We start from the raw sequence: 21,535 nt of genomic DNA on the forward strand, positions 1-21,535 counted from the left end.
AAAAACTCCTTTTATTTCAGATAAGCTTCTGCTGAAATCTTCATGTGTCGTTTTTTAATCAACTCTTTTAACTACCCTAATTCTCCATTTTTGATTGGGATAATCCTTAATCACCATGAGAAAAAGGGGACTAATTTCCAGTAATGAGGACAGACCCTTGGAAGAAATAGTTCCACATCCTAGTCTCTGCTAATGCATTTTGCATCCAAAAGTCACTAAACAAAACAGAAACAGCAGTGGGAGCAGAGAGCAGACCCCAGCAGTCGAACTCCAGCCTACTGCTGTATCAGTTACTTGCTTATCAATGCCAGCGTGCCCCCTTTGCTATGCCAGGAATGGCAGCCGTATCGCTTTTTGTTTTCCTAGGTACTGTTCTAATTATTGCTCCACTACGACTGTGTTTTACTTCTCAGCCTTGCTGTCTCTCAGGACTGATTTTCATTCTGTACAAATGTTCTCATTATAAAGACTTAACATGAGGAGAATATAAATGAGAGGATGAGTGCACACTAAGAACTTGCTTATACAGGAATTGTATTGATCAAAGGAGTGGCAGAGTAAAACACATGCCAGCATTAATGCGCTCCTGTTTGCAGCGTCCAAATAGTTTCCTTTCCCATAGGAGTGGCGTGACTCCTCGCCTCTGAAAGCAGGTCAACTTGACGGTTTTACTTAACTGAAATAGAAGGTGCAAATTGTTTCCTGTGATTATGATAGACCATTGTTGTATGGCTCCAAGGAGTTCTTTGCAAGCAAATGCAGTCTTCGCCAATCGCAGACAGCATGCTTTATCATTATATGAAACCTTATGGAAGAACTGAAAGTCCAAAAGATGCTCATGTGTTAAGTTACTGGGTGAGCCCTGCTGGGAACAACTTTCACAAGTCTAGACAACACCACTTACTTCATCCGACTGGCCCCTGCCTGCACAGCTGAACCACCAGCCAGCTGGCTTCTGGGAGGGTGCACTCCTCAGGAGCTGCTTTCGCCTGGTGGTTTTAGGCTGTCCCTGCTGCTTCAGGGTCAGACAGCAGTCACCTGTAGGTCAAGACTTTAGCAGACAGCCTCCTCTGCCCTCCCACAGCATCAGGAGTGGCTCTGCAAAGACAACTTCTTTGGGATTTCGGTGGCAGATTTTCCCCTCCTCTTTCTGGAGAGAAACTGCTGAAAGCCATGCTGCCAGTTCAGACGCTCATTTGCTAAGGCTAAAATAACATGTCATTAAGAGTTGAACAGAGGCAGGGGAATTCATGTATATAAGGCTGTTTTGAAAAAGACTGTGTAAAACAAAACCCAGGTTAGGAGCAGAGTGAAGCCCCAGGTGTCCGGCGGCTGAGCTCCCTCTGTGGCCACAGGACACGCTCCTGGTTTCCACAGGACTGGCTCTGCCTCTGCAGGTGGTGTCGCATCTGCACTGGAAAATTTCTGGTTTACACTTAATTACACCAGCATATTCTCAGACATAACTGAATGTAAAATGCAAATTTCTGTTGAAGATCAACTTACAAGCTCAGCTGAGTGCGATGACTTCCCTGATTCTCTTCTAGTTTTCCTGCTGGCTGGTTAATATACATGTAGGATATCCATCAAGGCCTTTACAAAATCAGAATTCTAACAAGAAGACACGAGTCACATGTCTAGACTGACATAAAAATGAAATGGTATTGTTCTTGTCACTGGAATGAAGTAGGGCTGACACCCCTTGAGCCCTCACAGACTCACATGGCCTTTAGGTTAAAAAAGCACAGGTAGAGGTGTGTGGTTGTTATCAGAAACTTCCATAAATACAGAACATGAGGTCTCTTAAATCATAACTTCCAGATTGTATAACTTTGACATGAAGGTGCATCTTTACCATTGAAAGCATCATAGTTATTTCAATAAATTGGTAGATACAGAGCATTATCTGAAGTGGATCCCAGTATCTGTGTATCTGGATATGCAGTGCCTGAATCTGACCTTAAAAGTTCCAGTCCCTTTAGATTTATATCACCTTCAATCAGCACAGAAACACTAGTTAGTCTCCTTTTTACAAAAAGCTCATTGCACATTCATCTTTTGTTACTGTCTAGCTTGCAGACCAAGCATCCTTATGCCATGTTTACCTATGCTCATGGACATTGGTTTCTAAAACAGCTTCTCTTCCCACATAACAAGAATTAGTGTCTTTATTGGGCAGGACTCGCACAGATTTCAGGAGCTGGAAGCAATGATACTTGTGGTCCCCTTCCTTCTTAGGATCCTCTGATTTACTGATGTCTCGGTTTACTCTGTCAACCCCTAACATCTCAGATTCATAGCTCAACAGTGCAGGCAAAGTATGGCATGGGCTGCTCAGGTATCAAAAGCACAGCTTCTGCAAATTTCGTGGTCTTCACCCAGAGCAAGTGTTGATATCAGACAGTTTCTTGGTGGGTCACAGCAGTTCCAGCTACAGTAGTATTGGAAGCTGTTTTGGAGCTGTCACAGACATCTCCACAGCCAACAGCACAGAAATACTCTCGAGCACGAGCTAGAAGGTAGAACTGAAAACAGAACATGGACAAACTTGCACCATCTGCCAACGCTTTCCCAGAATAACCTGTGCATCACTACCTCAAGACATTCTCCAAAAGAAGAACTTAATTAAAAATCAGAATTATCTGAAAATTAGTTAGGAGTGTGAGGAAGGCAGCATATTTGTTCTGTCATATGCTGCTCAGAGCTTCACACCTTTCTATATTAGGTTCAGTCTCTGTGTATCCCTGTTCTTCAGTGCTCACCTCGCAGCTCCAAACCAAAGATTTCTGCCTTAATGTGGCAAGCAGGCTCCGCTGCCTAGTAGTAGTAGCCAAAAACAAGCAAACAAACAAAATCAAAACCAAAACAAAACAAAACAAGAGAGAGGGGAAGAAGGGCATGAATCTAGATGCAGGATTGTTTTGTTTTACCCTATTTTGAGCTCAATTTTGAGTAAATTAGTAGTGGCGCCTTGTCAAACCCAGAATTAAAGGCTATGGCTTGCATTTTCGAAGAAACAGTGCTTTAGAAACAAAAGCCCTGTTGATTTTCACAGGTCAAAACATCTGAAAATCAAGGGTGGGATTCAATTGCTTATACAGGGACATCTAGTGTCTTCCTAGAGGCTCTGGGGGAGCCTCGAACCCGCAGCTCCTGATCGAGAAGAATGCAGGTCTCCTGTAGGGTTTGTTTGTCATTTTCCCCAGACCCATGCCAGGATGGCAAATTCTGATTATTTATTTATCTATTTATTTATTTATTAAATTCTAGAGAAAATTTTAGACCATTTGTTAAATTTAATCTCGATTTTTGAGGTTGAAGATTGCATATGGACCTCAAGGAAGCTGTAGCTGTTCTTCCTTCTAAACCCATAATGCCCAAACAACAGGTCAATTTCTAGAGAATGGTGAAGTTTTACCATTTAAAATTTTGCCTTGGGAATTTTTTGATGAAACTAGCATTTAAAATGGGCTGCCCAGGGAAGTCTGGAGGTGTTTAAAAGATGTTTAGATGTAGAGCTTAGTGATATGGTTTAGGAGGACTTGTTAGTATTAGGTCAGAGGTTGGACTCGGTGATCTTGGAGGTCTCTTCCAACCTAGATGATGCTGTGATTCAAAGAAGGGAACGTAATTCCTGGTGGCTTTTTAAAATCCATACTGACTTGGGACTTATCTGCATGAATTTCTTCACATGATTTCAGCATCCAAGCTCTAGCTCAGTGTCTTGGCTCGAGACCCGCAGTCAGCATTGTGGGGGTGATTCATACAGGCAATGGTCCTGTCAGTAAGTACCTCATTTTATTAAAAATCCATTTGGAGATGGGTGAAAACATACACAGAGTGCAAAGGAAGAAATACTTTATTGTGAGCATGGATTGAGAAATGTATGAGACATTTCAGAATATACTGCTATTTATCAAATGAGGGGAAAAAATGAGCCATGAAGCATGAGATAAATGACCAGTGCTTGAGACCAATGAAGAATATGCACACAGCTGTCCTAACAGCACAAAATTGATACCAATCACAACATGTATTAAATAACTTTTGTCATCAGTGGAAATTTAAAACAATATTTATAAAAAGTTCAAATATTGGACCTATTCCTGCATTGTACATCCAAAGCTTCACTGAATCTTGTGGGTGTATGGAGGGAACAATGACACCCCGCAGAGCAAACTGACACCCCACCCCAGGACACCCAAGGTAGAGATGGAGGAGACATCAAAAACAGAAGACATAAAACACTGTTCTACAAAAATGAAAAGGCAAGTATCATCCCGAGGAATATTATTATTTTCATGAGGCTTTAATTGCAGCATCCTGACTCCATTAAAGCCAACAAGAGTTTGACATTGAGATCAGTGGAGTCTGAATTTCATTCTGAAATTTAAAACATTCTTGTGTTAGTGTAAACATCAGCAGAAACAGCATATCAGCATCTATACATGTATTCAAGTGCTGTTTAAAAAAAATTAAAAATAGACAGTGCTAACCCAAAATGCCAGTATGTATACAAAAGGCAGATAATTAAAAGAGCTTTTTTCAAATACACATTTTAAAGTATTTAAAAGCATCAATATTTTTAGTATCGGTATATCACTGCTAGAGAAAGAATCTACGAGAAAAGTCTGAATTTTTCACAATGATAAAGGAAGGGCACAGTGTTTGCTCAGCTTTATTTGACGCCAGTAGTTTTCCACTTCGGAATCATGTTGTCTACCTGCACGCTCACGTGTTTTCAAAGCGGTGCTGAGGAGTAGTTGTATTTAATGATGAACTATACTCCTTCTGTGCAAGTACTTTAGTATACTCCTCATGAGCCATTTACACCAATTGTATTTTCAGTAAAAAAAAAATAAAATAAAAGATGAACAGAGATAGGAAAAATTCTTGAAGAAATGTTTTTCATCTTCTAACAACCTGGTGAGATCTCACATCACAGCAATTTACAATCATGCATTTGGAGATCCAGAGCTGATACAACTTTTCCATTTACTGTTGGAGTTGTGCCTGTCTTCAAACAGTTCTTTGCTAATTTTCATGCGGATCTCTGGACTGGATAACAGCTCCTTTATCTGATTCAGCCTGGATAACAGGGCCTGTGTTTCTCTGTGCAAAGCTTCCTTTACTAAGTCTGCTTCACGGTTCTTTCCTAGAGGGGAAGAACAATATAACGTTTTATAATAACAATGTCACTTGGAATTATTAATGTACAGAGAAAAAGAGATCATATCTGTTTTGGACAGTATTCAGTGCTTTTTCCTGTATTGATTTTTTATAAAAAGGTACTCTGACAAAAAAAAATAATACAATTTGCATCAACAAATGTTACCAAAAAGTACAGAACAGAACAGTGTCACATTTAAGAGAAACTCCTGCTATATTACATACTGTGTAATAGTATCTGCGAGGAATATCTGTAGTGGTAATTTTTAGCCTGGGATGACTGCTGCTGACTACGAAACAGAATGTGCTCTCACATCCAGCGAGCAGCCCTGTGGCAGCGCCAAGCAGCACGGAGGGCATTGTTTCCACATACGGCGAGGCCCCTTCCGTGGCCATTCATTACAACCCAACAGGCAAACACAGAGGGCTCAGTTTCTCTCCAGAAGCAAGGAAGGGGCTCTTGGTGAAGAGCCAGCAAAGACTGGAGCTGTCTGATTCACCATTCTTGCCTTTTTTCTGCAGTCCATCCCTCTCAGCATTCAACAGATTTTCAGCAACGCAAGCACTTGTTAGGCTCGTCGGCAGTGTCCTTCGGTTCAGAACAAACTTTTGATAAGAGACTCACAAAGCAGAGTGCCTGTCACCCAGCACCACTTAGCAAGTTTCAGCAGGGAGCCGGGACATGTTTCTGTGGTTATTCTCGGTGGGATATTTGCTCCCGGGCTTTTGCACAGTGCTCACTTGCTGCTGTCATTGTCGCTCTCATTCTTAGTGCCACTGGCTGCTTCCTCAGTTTTCACAGGGCTTCCATCAGTCTGTCTGGTTTTGTTTTGCGTTTCTTCTAAATATTGCTGTACAGCCTTGAGCACTGCGTTCTCCACCAGCCTTTTGCTGAGGCTCACCAGCTCTGCATCATCTGGCTCTGCTGCATGTTTTTCACCTATGTGTCACAACAGACAAGAGAAGGAATTCATTGCCACGGAAAGACAGCAGCCAAATGTAATTGTACCAGAAACCTCTGGCTGAGCTGGACATCTAGATTTCAAGTTATTAGCTGGATTTAAGACTGCCTTTTCCTGACTGTAAAAATGATTTCCCCCTCCATGAGCTCAAAATCAAGTGTTTCATGAGATGTACACAGTAGATCAGACTAAAAATATTTCACTTCTTATCTTTATTCTAACACTCCTGTAAGCCACTGACTAACACTAGGAGCACAGAGTCAGCTTAGAAGAGTAAGAGGCGTCATTTCTTCTGGTCACCAATAAGCCATGCCATGTGGGCAAAGATGAAGGATATGACACACAATTTACATTTTTTGTAAAATTCTGAAGTCTAGCTGCCCCTGTTTTGTGAGTTTGCTTAATAAAGCTGAAAGCTTCTACCCTACTTAACCATTGCTTATAATTCAAGAGCTTCTCATGGGGAAAAAATGGTTAAAATATCCTAAAAGCAGATTAAAAATTATTATTGTTATTCTAAATCAAAGCATAAAAGTTGGAAAACACATGTACTCCCAATCCCCCTTCAGTCTTCTGATTTGAAGTTCTGACACTGAAGGAATGCAAGTGCTGAGTCTATTCATAGGTATCCACTGATAAAAGCAAGAAGCCAGCATTTCCCTGCTTTGTTAGGAACTCACAGGAGTAAACACACACAACTAAATAACTGTACACATAGTAAGGGGTCCCGTATAACATTACATACATTTTGAAATTGTACTTGTCCATGAATCATTTTCCTAAGGACTTACACAGCCTACTACAGCATCCTCCTTTTATGAACAACGTAACTGAGGAAAAGCATATTTCACTGTCCAATTTCCACCGGCCATATAATTTGTGCCTGCCACTTTGCAGTTTCTGGCACTAGGTAAGTAACTGTTTCTCCCCCTGTACATTTAAAGGCCGTTTCTTTAATGGCCCTTTCTGGAATTAGCGTTCTGTAACCAGTAATAAGATGCTGCTTAGTCACACACATCTGGTGAAAGAGATACTATTGTATGTTCTCAGCACTAAGCTTTGTACTCTTCAATTATCTCAATTTGTTCTTTTTCATATATGTAAATTTATTCAAGTTTGCCAGCACATATAGATTATAGATATAAAAGACTTTTATTAGTCTTCCTAGGGGACTGGAGAACTTGTGAGCAATTTTACTGACAAAACATAGATCATATGGGGATTCAAGAGGGAGAGGTACGCAGAAGCCTTCATTTCCAAAGGCTGTGCCTTTATTAGCTATGAGCAAGAGCATCCTGCTCTGGAACAAGAGCAGGACCAAACTTCTCTAGTTCTGGGCCTCTGCAGCACTGCTACTGTGGGATAGGAAGAACTGGGGTCTCCAGCTGAAGAGTGATCGGACTAGACCTGGACACAGCATTTCATTAGGTTTTGGAAAAAGCTAGGAAAAGCTCCTCCGAGCTTTTATGAGTTGACCCCACGGGCTCCTCTGAATGCAACCCTTGGATTCTAAACCTCCTTTGCTTTTGTTAAAGATACTCGGAACTGAAACAAGATGTTTTGGTTGACACTTTTTTTTTTCCTAGCAAATAAACAGACTAGCACCGTGCTTTCCAGTTAGGAGTTTCAGATTTCTCAGAATTGCCAGTGAATCACTGAAATTATTATTCACACAGCTCTAATGATCTGTCCAAGCAACTCCAAACAAAATCAATGGGAAATTGGTTCTCAGCGACTCCACCACCTGACCCTACTCAATATGCAGAATATGAGCAATCAGCCACAGCGGTCTTCAGATACCACAAAACAGATGTGATTGTGTTGGTTCACAATGCTGTTTTACTTTAGTACATTATGTATTATTCTTATATTGTAAGTATGGACAGTGTTCTTCTTTCACAAGCATTTTCTGCATTCTTACAAAACAGTTGTCATTTCCACATACATAGCAAGTCCATATATATATTTATATATATATATAAACGGCATTTAAAAACTTCATATTAAGTAGATGGTTCTCTAATTTCTCAAGCATGAAAAATAAATCTGAAATATCTAAAATGACCCTTCCAAAAGTACAGTATAGATTTAAAAAAGAGTTCTGTGGCTTTTATTTATTTCTAATATTTGAGACTTCCATGGCTCACCAGCAGTCTGTAGTACCTTGTAAGTCCGTCCTGCATTCCAGCTGGGAGGACTTACACAGGACCTGACTGATGTGTGACTGACTGCATGCACATCCTTATGTGAAGAGTAACCCTGGATTTATCTTCCAGTCACTTTTGTGGCCTGGCACACAGGACTATATGATTCACTTATCATCTCTTTATATGTTTAGACTCCCTAAATTGCACTTGTGTGTGTGCGTGAGCAATGCTGAGTTCATTGGCAAGGCAGTGTTGTACTGTAGTATCATCCCTATTCATGACCATTTACAAAACAAAATAGGTCAGGTTAAAAATAACAAGTATTGATCATCTATATTTATGAGAATATTTAAGGTATATGTCATCTTCATGTATCTTTCTCCATGCTGCACCTGCTGCTTGCCTGCTTCTTATATGTATAACGGCTTTGCAGCAGGCTTCTTTGTGTAGATTGTCTTATATTACATGACTTATCTTAATATCAGTATGAAGTCATTGATGATAAGGAAGTTTTGGATTTAAAAGGGAGGTTTAAAAATTCAGAATTACTTTGTTTTTAAACTCTGTTCTGAAAAAGGGAACACTGCACTGTATTTGCATCTACAGTAGGCCTATTAGCATGGACCATACCATTACTATAAAACTGTACTTTACTACTGTAAAAAAACCTTTCCAGTGCCTTCTCCTGCATATGGCTTTGAACAAAAATGAAATAAATGAAACAAAAAATGAAAAATAAAATAAAGCTTCCATTTGGTTTATCCCAGAATTCTCTAATTTTCAGAAGATGAAAATAATGTTCTGTGAATATATTTAAATTCATACATCCTTTTTTATTATTTGCATAAAACTAAAGCATACCTGTTGTCCTGAAATAACAACTTGTTGGTTTTTTTGTTTGTTTGTTTCTTTATTGCTTTGTTTGTTGTTTTTTTTTCTCTTTCTCATAAGAGAACTACCAAGTGCACAGAATTATTTGAAAGGGGATTTATGATCCCACAACATGCTGTTATGGACACAAATGGGAGCCCTGCTACCAAATCCACATTTAGATTTAAATTCACTGTTGCATCTCCCTGCTAGACTAGGTTTACTCTCCAGTTCTACACTCCCTTATGTTTTTACAAGACTGATCTGGATTTTGAAATAACACACTGGAACAAATCACCTTTGGTGGTCCCGGTACAGACTTTTCATGGTCCCGATACAGCCTGTTTTCAGTATCCTTGTGGTTTGGAGAGGCAGGACAGTTTATCCCTGTTTATATTACTAGTCTGCTTTTGTGAGATTTACCTTTTGTGACTTTGATTCTTTTGTGAAAGAGTCAACAGTACCTCCATTTTACAAGAAAAGCCAGTCTTACAGCCTTTTACCAGCTACATTCCAGGACAAACTTCGGCCGTCCTTGTCTCATGGCCTTAATATACTTGGTGGTTTTGTTTTTGCTTCCAACAACCTTTCATCACAAAAAATGCGGCAAATTATGAAGGAGACTGCTGGTATTTTAAATAGGTGAATAAGACCAGCTGGGAAGCCTGTTTTGTGAAAGCAGAGATTACAGGCAGTGCCCTGGGGACTACTGTGGTAACAGACACGCCTCTATCTCCTGTTTAGTTCATCAATTTTCTAATGTTCTCTCTGTAAAATCGAGAAATAAAAAGCCCACAAGAGACTTCAGCCATCTTTCAAAAAAATAAACATTAAGAAATTCCTTCTGAAAGGAAGAAATGCTAGAAAACTTATTTTTTCTACTTACACTGTACCTCTTGCTGACACCCAAACAGTGAGCTAAGTCACTGTTGTATACACGCAAAGCTTTCAATTTCACCAAGACTCCCTTTCTGCAGGTGACCCCTCAGTGACTGAGAAGTCCACTCTAAGTCACAATAACCATTAACCATAAAATAATTTATTATTATCTCCTCTGTAGAGAGCAGAAGGCTTTGTTTGTGTGTAGTATGATGAGATCGGAAGGAAAGAGACACTATCCTAATTATTGGCACACTAAGAAACCTTGAGCAGATGTCTGTCACTTATTTCTGTCTATGATGGGGTTAGAGAAAACAGAGAAACGCCAATAAAACCATTGCCAGATAGATTTCAGCCACGTGAATCCATGGAGCTTGTGACTTCAGTGGTTGTGCCTTTACCATGGCTCACTATCTTCATGTTATCAGGAAACGACTTAAGACTGAAAACGTTATTTATACTCACAACACCCAGGCAGATGTAGGCTACTGCAAGGCTGCCATGCCCTGCTTCACCCCATCAGTTCAATGTGTTCAACATTTTCTTTACTGAGGACTTTCATATAAATTTGATAGGCTATACATAGTAACAAAACTCTAGCATTAGAAAAATACCATCACCTTCATCCTGCCAAGACAGAGTCCGTAATAAACTGAATTACAAGCCACATCCAGTCAGCAGACCGTATACTTCTCCCTGTTGCAGCAGACTGTGAATCATCCAGCACAGTCAAGAACATGTAATGAACACAAACATGAGCATGTGCCCATATCTAATCAGCACAATAAGCATCAGCAGGAAAATCACAACCCTAAACAATTCCTTGTTAATTAGGAAAGACTATCACGAAATGTCTCAGGCGGTCACTTAAGAAATTGGCACAAATAAAGCACTGAGAGGAAGGGTGAAATTATAATGACGTTATGACATTACGGTAAGGACATTTGCATTGCTGCATATTCCCATAAATGATGCTAAGCAGCATGTGTAGTTTAGTTCATCTCGGACATCTGAAAACCCTTTTTTTGTTTTTAAGTATATTGTTCTGTACATATAGGACTGCCTAACAGGGTAATACATGTATGAATCATCTCTTTGTGCAGAATTAATGGGTTTCTAGTTTGCTGGATTTTTTATTTTTTTATTGTTTGATTTGACCCATCACAGAATAAAGCCAACAAAAACATTAATTTCTATTGAAGAGGAAATTCTTGTACCTATTCAGGGAATATGATGTTCTTGCCAGTTTCAGGGAGGACAGCAACAATACCTGCAGACGGCCTTGGATTTGGAGGCTTGGATAATTTGGAAAACTTTTGCTTTGTTTCAGACAAAACCCTTTGAAGCTCAGCGATCTAAGGTTTCTGAAACACCTCTACCTACAAGTGGAGTAACACAGAACATGCTCTGCTAAACCTAGCCATCCTCCTACAAGCACTGAGGGATGTGATGCCACAGACATGAGTCTTCCAAAACAAAAACAAACCTAAATCATAACTCAAGATAACTAAGTTTCTACCTCTCCTTATGTTCTTATTAAATGAGACCTGCTGACAGAGAAATCTCCTGATTCCCCTAATGCAGTTTAAAACCTTATGAATTCATTAATTTTAAGCAAGTCTGTGTTATCATTGCTATTACAGTAATGGCTGAAGCAAAGAAGGTTGCTTTAAACAGCTCTAAGCTTTACTCAACTTTCTCACTGACAGGCAGCTCGAGAAAACAGCCTAGGTCATGGTCACAAAAGTGGTTTTATACAACCACATGTTGTGTCTGCTGACCACAGGAGAACTGAGCCCCCCAGATGGATTTATTCACCCCTCTTCACCATCCATAGCCACGTCCAGTGGCTTCATGCCAGACATGAAGGGAGTCAAGAGACCAGGCCTTCCTGTCCTCTCAGGAAGCACGGCTTGTCTAAAGCTCAACGTGGCACAGGTTTGGTCTTCAGCAGCCCTCCAGAAATGCCACGCGCTGTGCAAACAGCATGTGTTGCTCCCCCATCAACCAAGTTTGTCAGTGACCACAGACGGAGCTGGATGGTCCTGAGGGCTGAAAGATCACTCAGCCAGGTCACCAGGCTGCGTGGGGCGCAGGCCCAACACATGCAGCAACTGACACGGCACACACAGGTTTTGATTCCTAAAGACTCTGTTTTGGCTGGTACTTCTTAATGCTATCATAAAGTAGATTTAAATCAAACAAAAATCAACCTGTTCTTTCAGATATGATGGGTGGATCTTACCAAGTGTCAAGTGAAGGTCAGCAAGCTGTTCCTGCATTGTTCAGCACGGGGCTGCTGCTCCTGAGCTCACACCAAGACTCCATACAAACCCATGCTATCAAACAGTCTCTCACATAATACGTCGTTCCTCAGGAAAACCAATTTTGAATATATTTTGTAAATTATGGAGAGAAAAGTCAAATTTTAATCAACAAGCATTAACACTTCATTATTTCAATTACTGCAACATGAGTTGCGAAACAGCTGCATACTGCTTGAACTGTAGAAGGAAGGTGAAATCTTGTCCAAAAAAAACATTTTGTAGATATAATTGCTATTAAAGAGAATGTCCAATAGTGTCCATAAAATACTTCAATTAATTGCAATTTTTATGGAAAATGCAATTTGCAAGATGGTTTTATCATCTCTTTAATCATAATTAGGATCTAAATCTAACAGAAGGCTAAAGGCAGTTCTTTTGGTAGGAGCATCTCACACAAGCTTGAACTGGCAATGTAACTACAACCCAACTATAATGTAACTACCACTACCACTACAAATTTCAGGTTGGAAATTAGGAGAAATTTCTTCTCAGAAAGAGTAGTCAGGCATTGGAACGGGTTGCCCAGGGAGGTGGTGGAGTCACCGTCCCTGGGGGTGTTCAAGGAGAGGTTGGACGTGGTGCTTAGGGACATGGTTTAGTGGGTGACATTGGTGGTAGGGCGATGGTTGGACCAGAAGATCTTGGAGGTCATTTCCAACCTTAATGATTCTCTGATTCTATGAACCCAAAGTTGTCTAAAGAGATGAGTCTCACCCCTTTCCCAGGATCTTGCATGAAGGAGCTGAACCCACTTCATTAGCTTCTTGGGCAAACCATGAAGTTACGTATTTTTGAATGTAAGAGTAGTACTGTTGCTGACTTTTGTTTCATAGAAATATTTCCTCAGCTTTAATTTCTCTCAAAGTCTAAATATACTCACTTGCAAGAACACAATCTTGATGTCAAATAAAAAAGAAATCTGGTATTTTAAGCAATAATTTCAGACAAATGTTTGGTCATAAATTATTCCGTCATGGGGTTTTTGGTCATCTTAGCCATATGGTATCAGAGTGGCTGTTAGTTAAAGAGTTGTTAATAATAATGAAGGTACAACCACAGTTAATCTAATTCACAGGAATCTAAAAATTGTTGCTAGAGCACAGAGTAAAGAGAGACCACTTAAATCTATGGATGGAAAAAAATGGTTTACAGTTTACTGTGTCATAAACCTAAATTTAATGTAATCAATCTTTCATATAAAATAACCAGAATAGGGGACACGTATACACACACATACAAAAAATAGAATAAGGATACTAGAAGACAATACGTCTTTTTCTTTCCTATTTTATGTATGAATAACACACATATCTGAAGTTGATCGACCATCGCTTAATCAAACATAACATTGTTCTGCAGTCTGTTAGAAATCAGGAATCATTGAGTCTTGATTATTTGTTTAAATCGGTGGGCCTTACTGTTCACATCCTTCCTATGTGGAAAATCAAATAGCTGTAAAATCACTTTATTCATAAACAACATAAAACTTGGTAAGAGCATAGCCAATATTTCTCTACCTAACAGCAACGCCACTTTCACAAGATTCCTTACAGCTCCAAAAATGCACTTCATCAGGAGAGTAACTCACTCTCTCCCCCATATTTCTACTTCCTCAAACTCTGTGAATCAAAGCCTATTGTACTAGCACTTCAGTGAAATCAAGTTGGAAAAATAGCTCTGCAATGCCAAAAACTGAACTAACCATCACAACTTTTACCAGCTTACACTGTACAACTGATTGCTGATTACCATGCCTTAGATTTGATTGTTCTATTCTCTTTCTGCTCCTTCTTTCATTCTCAGATTTTACATTTTTCTATTGACACGGCATTCCGAACTTTATTCTTTCATCCTTATCAACCTAATAATTGTAACTGTCCTATTCTTCTGGTCCTTTATTTCTATTAGGTTAAACAGCTCTCATTTGAGGTTTCATCTTTGCCTCTTCCTCCCCTCTATTTTAAAGTAATATTTTTCCTTGGTCTTTTCTCAACTCAAGGCGAAGGAATAAAGGTTTGATATTCAAGCAAAAATTTGTTGCATTTCTCTTCACTACATTCAGAGCTAGCCTTGAAAACGAAAGTAGCATTTTTTCTTTACTCCAGCTAAATACCAGTGCATTTCATTCCATAGTTCCCTTTGCCTTTATATTTCCACACAGAAAAAGCTCCCCCACTTTATTTTTGGATAGAAGTGCCAAGAAAAGTTCAGTAGGATATGGAGAAAGGCAGGAGTTGGCCAACAGTTCCCTGTAAGAGCGGATCATATTTTTCATGGCCTTGAGATTTCCTGAGATGGGTAAACACACATTTCAGTCACATGGCACAATGCAATGTGGTGCCAACTCCAAGAATGCAAGAACATCTATACCTCGGGGGGTTATGCGAAGTGATCACATCGCAGTACCCAGAGCTCTTGAGAATTAGCCCCTAGCCTGGGTGCAGCACCACTTGGAGCCAGCTGTTCTGCTGCTGCTGTAGGACCTCACACTTGGATGCATCTTACCACATAACGGGTTTTTATCCGCAGTCTAATCCTCTAATCTCTTCTTATTTTACACCTTGTATAGAGATTATGGCTAAAAAAAGGATCAAGGGAATTAAATTCATCTTTCAAAGCAAAATGCTGAGCTTCATTTGGAACCCAGTTAATATTACTGCTATTCACTTGCACTGGAGTGAGCATGACAGGCAATGTCCAGTGGCCTGGGCCCTTTGTCCTTACCATACCCGGCCTTCATTCGACATCTTCCAGCCCCACTATGAGAGAGAACGCACACAGTGGGGTCAGCATGAAGTAACATTTACTTCACTAAATCAGAGGATCGAGTGGTTTGAAATATGCACACGCTGTATCTAATTTTACATTAACAAAAAGGAGATAACCCCACACTTCAGTTTGATCACTGGAACTCACCTCAGCCTCAGATTATGTTTAGAGGAACAACAATAAAAACTTTCATGTTGTGCTGAAAAAAACTCTTGCGTTCTATTACTGTTGTATATGTGAAAAGTAAAAGAGGAGCAGACAGAAGAGAGGAAGAAAGAAACCTTTTTGATTGCGTTAGTCTATGCTGAGTGGTAATGGATTTTTAAGACAGCAAAAAATATTATGCATTTGCTGATTCTCCTCAGCCACAGTAAGTGCTGCAAAAAAACATGCCTGATATTTAATATGGCTTTGTTCAATCCTTGTGCTTTGTACTAAAGTGGAAAATTGAATAAAATGCCATTTAAAAAATTATCGCTATTATGTGAAACAGAATGAGTAACACAGTAATAGACCATGACAAAATACATTTCTCTTCTTAGCAAGAGGATACAAGTTCTCTAGCGAGAGTAAATGAATTATCTGTGCCTCAGTGTTTTAACTCACAGGAAAACTAAGCAAGTGGCCAGGTGAACTTCACCTGAGATTGGCAGATATTCAGAGAGATAAATCATCTGCAGGAAGATAAAGCTAATGGTGGATTTGGAGACTTTGTGGATTGGGATCCAGACAAGATACATAATAAAGTGCAAATTTTCTCTGTATCAATGTAAAATGGCAATTCCTAAGGTTCAGGAGGGCTCCAAGCAGGGGCATGAGCCTGACGAAGTTCAGCTGTGTGTGCTAATAGCTGAATTACAAGCCTAAAAGCATCAACTGTTGCAAAAGTTTGGCCGCCCCAGAAGCACGCTAGCATGTTACACTTTTAGATTCTTAAGGCCCATGGACTTAGTCTATATTCAAATGTTTCCCTTTGGTGGAAGGTAACCAGATTTTAAATTATATTTATGGCATCTAGCCCATTATCCTTTTGTTAATTCAGGATAATTTCCTATCCCTTTCTCCAGTCTGACTTTCATAGCATAAGCAACCCCCCTCCAAGACCCCAAACTTCTCACTAAATCTCAGTCCCTTCTGTTAATCCTACAACTCAAGCTTTCAGAAACAGGAACAGCTTTACTCATGTCTCAGGAATAGCAAGAACAATTAGTAACATTACTTAACCAGTAATAATTAGCTGATGAACACCATGTCAGTATGCTTTATTACAATAATTTTCAACACACCTTATTTTCCATTTTGCCTGCTGTTTAGCAAATAATAGCAGACCAGTGATCTAAGGGAGAACCACTTCACTGGACCAGGGACCTTCATTTGCCTTGCTAACTTCTGCCTTGTTTGCTTTACTTGTCTGCATTCATCTGAAAATCTCAGTCCCAATACTACAAGATGTAGAGACTGCTCTGCAGTCCAGCATCTGTCACTGTCAGGAAGCTTTTCCCGAAATACATACAAAATGTTCTCTCTTGTTCTTATTTTGCATGATGTAATAGAAGTAATCCCATGATATCTTAACAGTTGCTTAATCATGTTAACCAGTTCCTCCTCCTGCCTTCTGGCTTGGTAGCTATTTTCTAAACTTCTACTCAAAAACCACATCAGCTGTAGCTCCATGGATCCTCAGCCATTTTCTGGAGGTGCAGCCTGGTCTCCCCAAATGCTTTTGGAGCATTTTCTTCTGTCGAAGAAGCAACCTTTCCTCCAAACCCCTTCCACGTTACCAGCCCTAACTCCAATGGCCCCAGCTGAACACAGCCTTCTCCGTGCAACACTGGCCATACCCTCCGCCACTCCTATTGTGCCTCTTGCACTTCCAGGACAAAAGTTACACTGATCTGTCTGGGGCAGACTTAATTGGCACCACATGCACATCATTTATGCTAAAACGTAGGTCTGGTGATGCGCTATCTTGCTGGGAGGGCAGGGGGAAGAGAGAGCATTTGGTTTTTTTCTTTCCCACAGCTGAACCTTTCTTATGGATGAAACCTGCTTTCTCCCCTTTTTCAAAGGGATCAGAGTACAGCCTCCTGATCACTCCACGTCAGTAGGGAAATGTCAGGTGTGACAGTCCAATTATTTGTCCAGATTTCAGTTCCTAGAGACCTTTAATAAAACAAAACGAAATACCATATATAATTAAGAAGAAAAAAGTAATCTTTAAGAGAGGCTGTGCAGACCTTCCTTTTTTTTTTTTTTCATTGTAGTACTTTAAATGTTTCCAGAAGAAAGGTTAAAGCATGCCTGCCTGCTTCCAGGAATACCACTCTCCACTGGAAAACAAAGCACACAATTAGCAGGCATTAAGCATTTACAATCAAGGCCCTTCAAGAGCAAAAAAAAAAAAGCACATTTAAAACATCAGGTTAGGAAGGAGGAGACAACTACTACATAGCAGGCATATAACACTTCCCCCCTCACAAACGAGGCTATTCTATTCCTGTAATACACATTTTTCTCCATATGTTACGATTTCTACACTGCGACTGGCTCTGCTTGGCGACTGGCTCTCCCCTACAGGGATGAGGTGCCGGTATGACCTGCCACAGAGCAAGGCAACAGGTCCCAGTACGTGGGCACCCAAACTGGGGTGGCTGCTTGTCGGTACCAGAGCGGGGTTTGGAGCTCAGCGTGTCACACTGCTCATCTGGCTGTAACACGGCTTTGCTCACGCATCACTTCGGAGCCAAGAATGAGCATTCAGCTAAGGTGGTTCCCTTTTGTCGTTTGGCAAGCTGTCTGTCGTTAAAGTAACGTGAAAGTCATCTCTGAAGCCCAGCGCTTCATTAAGACACATGGGGCTATGCTGATAGAGGTGAGCAACGAGGCCAGTTAGCATCAGACAGCTCGGGTCCACGCCACCCACTCGTGCTCACCTCTGCAGCAGCACAGCTGCCTCCCAGCTGCCTGGGGACTGGACTCAGGTCGATGCTAACTCCCGAACTGTTTCTAGGAACTATTTCAGAAAGCGATTTTCTCCAGGGAGGAACTGTACCAGGGTCCATAGTAACAGTGTACGAGCACAGGCAACCAAGAATATTAAACAAGAAGAGTTTCACAACGCAGTGCAGCAGCAGCTGGAGTAACACAAGTGACAGGGGACAGGATTTGGCTTGAGACTCCAATAAAGCTGTGGGAACAACACAGCCAATTTCCTCTTCCACCACAATGAAATCCTCCTGCGGTATTTCTGATTTAATCTTCAGAAGTGAGGAAGCACAGAGGTAAGATTCATAACCCTTGAGACTTTCTGACACTTTCTACTTTTCAGGGCAGGTCTTACAGGACCTAAGAAAAACACGCTGCTCCTTCTGTTGTTTGGCGAGCAGCAAGTAGCATGAGCTCTTTCTTTCAATTTGCATAGTGAGTTTAGGGGCATTGTGCCAGAGCATACATAAAGCTCAGTAAACAGAGAAAGGAGTATATGAGCATAAATATGAATATGAGAAACAGTACCGAGCAAGGGGACCTCCCTCAGACAGAGTAAGGATAATATTTGGATGCTGTTCTCATACGTTCACAGGGAATATAAGGCAGCTTTTAATAGTATCCATGATAGCAACAGCCTCTAATTTACACTTCGGGAAATCAATAAAAGCATTAAGTTGTAGCCTTTGGTTTATTCAATAATACATTAGCGCGAAGCGAGCACAGTTCTGAGAAGCTAGTCTCACCTCATCTTCCTTTTACTGCAGCAAAGGTCTTACTAAGATTATCGTTAAACCATCTTAACAGCTTAAAAGACAGAATATCTCATACCTAAGTGTGTACGTGGTAAATACAGAATACATCTTATCATAAGTACTCAATGTGGACTGACCAGCATACTTCCAGAAGCATGAGAAATCCGATACACTGCTTCTCTGTGTAAATGAAACATCTGCATATACAACAATTAGTGCAGTTACTCTCTCCAGCTCACCTAGAACATACTTGTATTTATTTACTTTGTCTGCTATCCTTTACACTCCCTTTCAAGCCCAAGACAATACGGGATAGCAGTAAACAAGCTGCTTAAGGGAACTGGTGTAAATGCAGAACATTTAAAGTGATCTTATTCTCCTTACGGGTTCACCCTCCCCTCCCTTGAAGAAATCACATTGGACGTCTCCTGCAACAGCCGCACGAGCAGAACACCAGGCTTCTTCAAAGGGAGCCTGATTTTTTCTGCCCAGGGCTGAAAGAACAGTATTTCACCTGTCCTCCTCTTCTTGCTATGTTCTTATGAAGTAGATTCCAGATGAAGCTGGCCATTTGTTGGCTTGCCATACGAACCAGTCTCCCTGGAATTATTTATAGCGAGTCCCTTTTACATGGTCTCGCTGATATTCCCATCCATCTCGCCGCAGTCCTTGACTCCAGGGACTGCCAGCAGACTGTCACAGCCATGACAGTTGGCAGGCCAGGTCCTTGGTTGGTATAAATCAGCACTATTCTTGCTTACAGCTGCTAAGGATTTCACTTGACATTTCACTACTGCTTTATTCACGCCCCAGATAATCTGTCTCACTTTCATGGTTTTAGTAGCATGTTTAGCAAATATCCTTAAACACTTAACTTGCTTCTAATTAAATACTCCAGCTGAAGTATCCTCTTAGACAGCTTCCAAGCACTGCAGTACCTAAACTGTATGTTATCAAAATTATTATTTTTAAATGAATGTAACCATTATTAACTAACTGGGAATTTTAATGTACACCAGAAAATGATCTGAGATTTTATCACTAGTAGAAAGCAATCATTTTTATTATACATAATGAGTTTTTGGGCAAAAGCAGTGTGAATTCTTATTTACGTAACCCTGCAAATTGACAAATAATAGTTAACCGGATATCTCCCCTTTACAAAACAGAAAAGGCCCATTACAGTATAGAGAGATTCATCTCCATTCAAGTTTTTGTTCTAACTTCATGTTGGAGATTTACAACACACAAATTAATTGCAGTCAAAAGATTTTGCCCCATGAGAGATGGTATTCACCATTCTTTGGTCTGTGTTGTTTTGGTCCTTTGAAGCAAGCAGCAGCATAATTTGGAATATTAAATGCAATTATCAGCTAAAATCTGCCACTGCAGCTGTTGGCCAACAGAAGTGCCCAGGGCCGTTTGAATTCTCTTGCAGCAGAACTCCTTCATACTGCAAGCCATCATAAAGCTTCCTTCTCCCAAGACTGACACACTGCATATTTTGGATATAGTCTTGGACCTTCCCTCCTGCCGCCCAACAGGGCAAGGAAATGACCCACTGTGGATGGTATTCAAACTGCTGTCTATACAACCGAAGAAATTTAAGGCTTATTTCCACATCTACAGAAGCTTCATGCTGCACCAAAGATTCACAAATCAATTTAATTGAAGGAGCACCAGTGTGCTCAGTAAAGAGATCAAGAATACTTTTCTTCTGGAATCTGCTCTTTCATTCGTGCAGTTCTTTGAATGAAATACCTACTGGAGACAACAAATAAAACATCTGGTTAATGTCACTGTTAGAAATTTCTCCACATAAGCAAGTTTCCAGTGCATTACCTCTCCACATGGACTGCCTGACCTTGTAGTGAAGTGTGCTAAAAAGTTACTTGGTTATACATTTTGAAATAGTGATCAAATGTAAGAAAACATGTCATGGAAATAATTCGTGGCATAAACCTACAGTAAAATAAATATTAAGGAAGGCCTTTCTCCTTGACAGAGAATTTGTTTTTCTGTTCTTTATAGTGTTATACCTACAATGGGAGCAACACTGAATGACAGTGATCATGGTCTCTTACTGTGTTTTGTTTCTGCCCAGAAAGAGTTGTACAGCCACAGTATAACAAACAGTACATTTTTCTCAACCCACTCAATCACTGCTGGACTGACGAGTGCACTGACGAGTTCCAGCAGTGGTGACCTTTGTATCGGCTGACTGAGACCATAGGCTCAATTCCCATAATCTGCAAAGAAGCCTTCAGCTGTAAACAAAACAATTTTAATCTTGTCTCTCATCTTTACTCAATGAAAAAACCTGTAACTGAGTTATCCGCTGCAGCACTAATATGACAGAACAGTGAAGAATTTGCTCTTGTAGAATTAGATTATTTTACCTAAAAATCCATCAATGGTTCACAGAATGCCCTTCACTGCAGGAATGCGGTATAAACTTGCATCAGCCATCTCATTTTCTTCCATGGCTCTTAGCAGTCCCAGATGGGCATTAACTATCATTTCTTTCTCAGTAAACTTATCTCAGAGAATTACCGTTTGGCAGCTCAGAAGAGGATAGGGAAGCACACAGGTATGAAGATAACCTTTCTCTGAAATGTAAGTTTGATAAACCTTACAGCACCTTGCGAGTCAGCCACGCAATGAAGAGTACT

General features: G+C 40.3%; 1 protein-coding gene across 3 annotated transcripts in view; it reads right to left on the minus strand.

Annotated features, from left to right (window-relative positions):
• Positions 1–4,968: 4,968 nt before the first annotated feature.
• The window catches only part of AKAP7 (A-kinase anchoring protein 7), an 86,962-nt gene continuing 70,395 nt past the window's right edge, over positions 4,969–21,535 (minus strand). Inside the window, exons 8-9 of one of the 3 annotated variants that reach the window (XR_011095043.1) lie at positions 5,679–6,109; positions 4,969–5,155 (exon numbers count right to left, since the gene is read on the minus strand). Coding sequence is in view for 1 of the 3 variants with exons in the window: in XM_068677427.1 (XP_068533528.1) it covers positions 5,907–6,109 (203 nt within the window). In the remaining 2 variants the exon portion in view is untranslated. Of the gene's footprint in view, positions 5,156–5,393; positions 6,110–21,535 lie in introns of those variants that run through there. The other 2 variants (XR_011095042.1, XM_068677427.1) reach the window with 2 other exon arrangements.

The sequence above is a fragment of the Anas acuta genome, chromosome 3 (assembly GCF_963932015.1).
Source record: "Anas acuta chromosome 3, bAnaAcu1.1, whole genome shotgun sequence".
Classification (NCBI taxonomy): domain Eukaryota; kingdom Metazoa; phylum Chordata; class Aves; order Anseriformes; family Anatidae; genus Anas; species Anas acuta.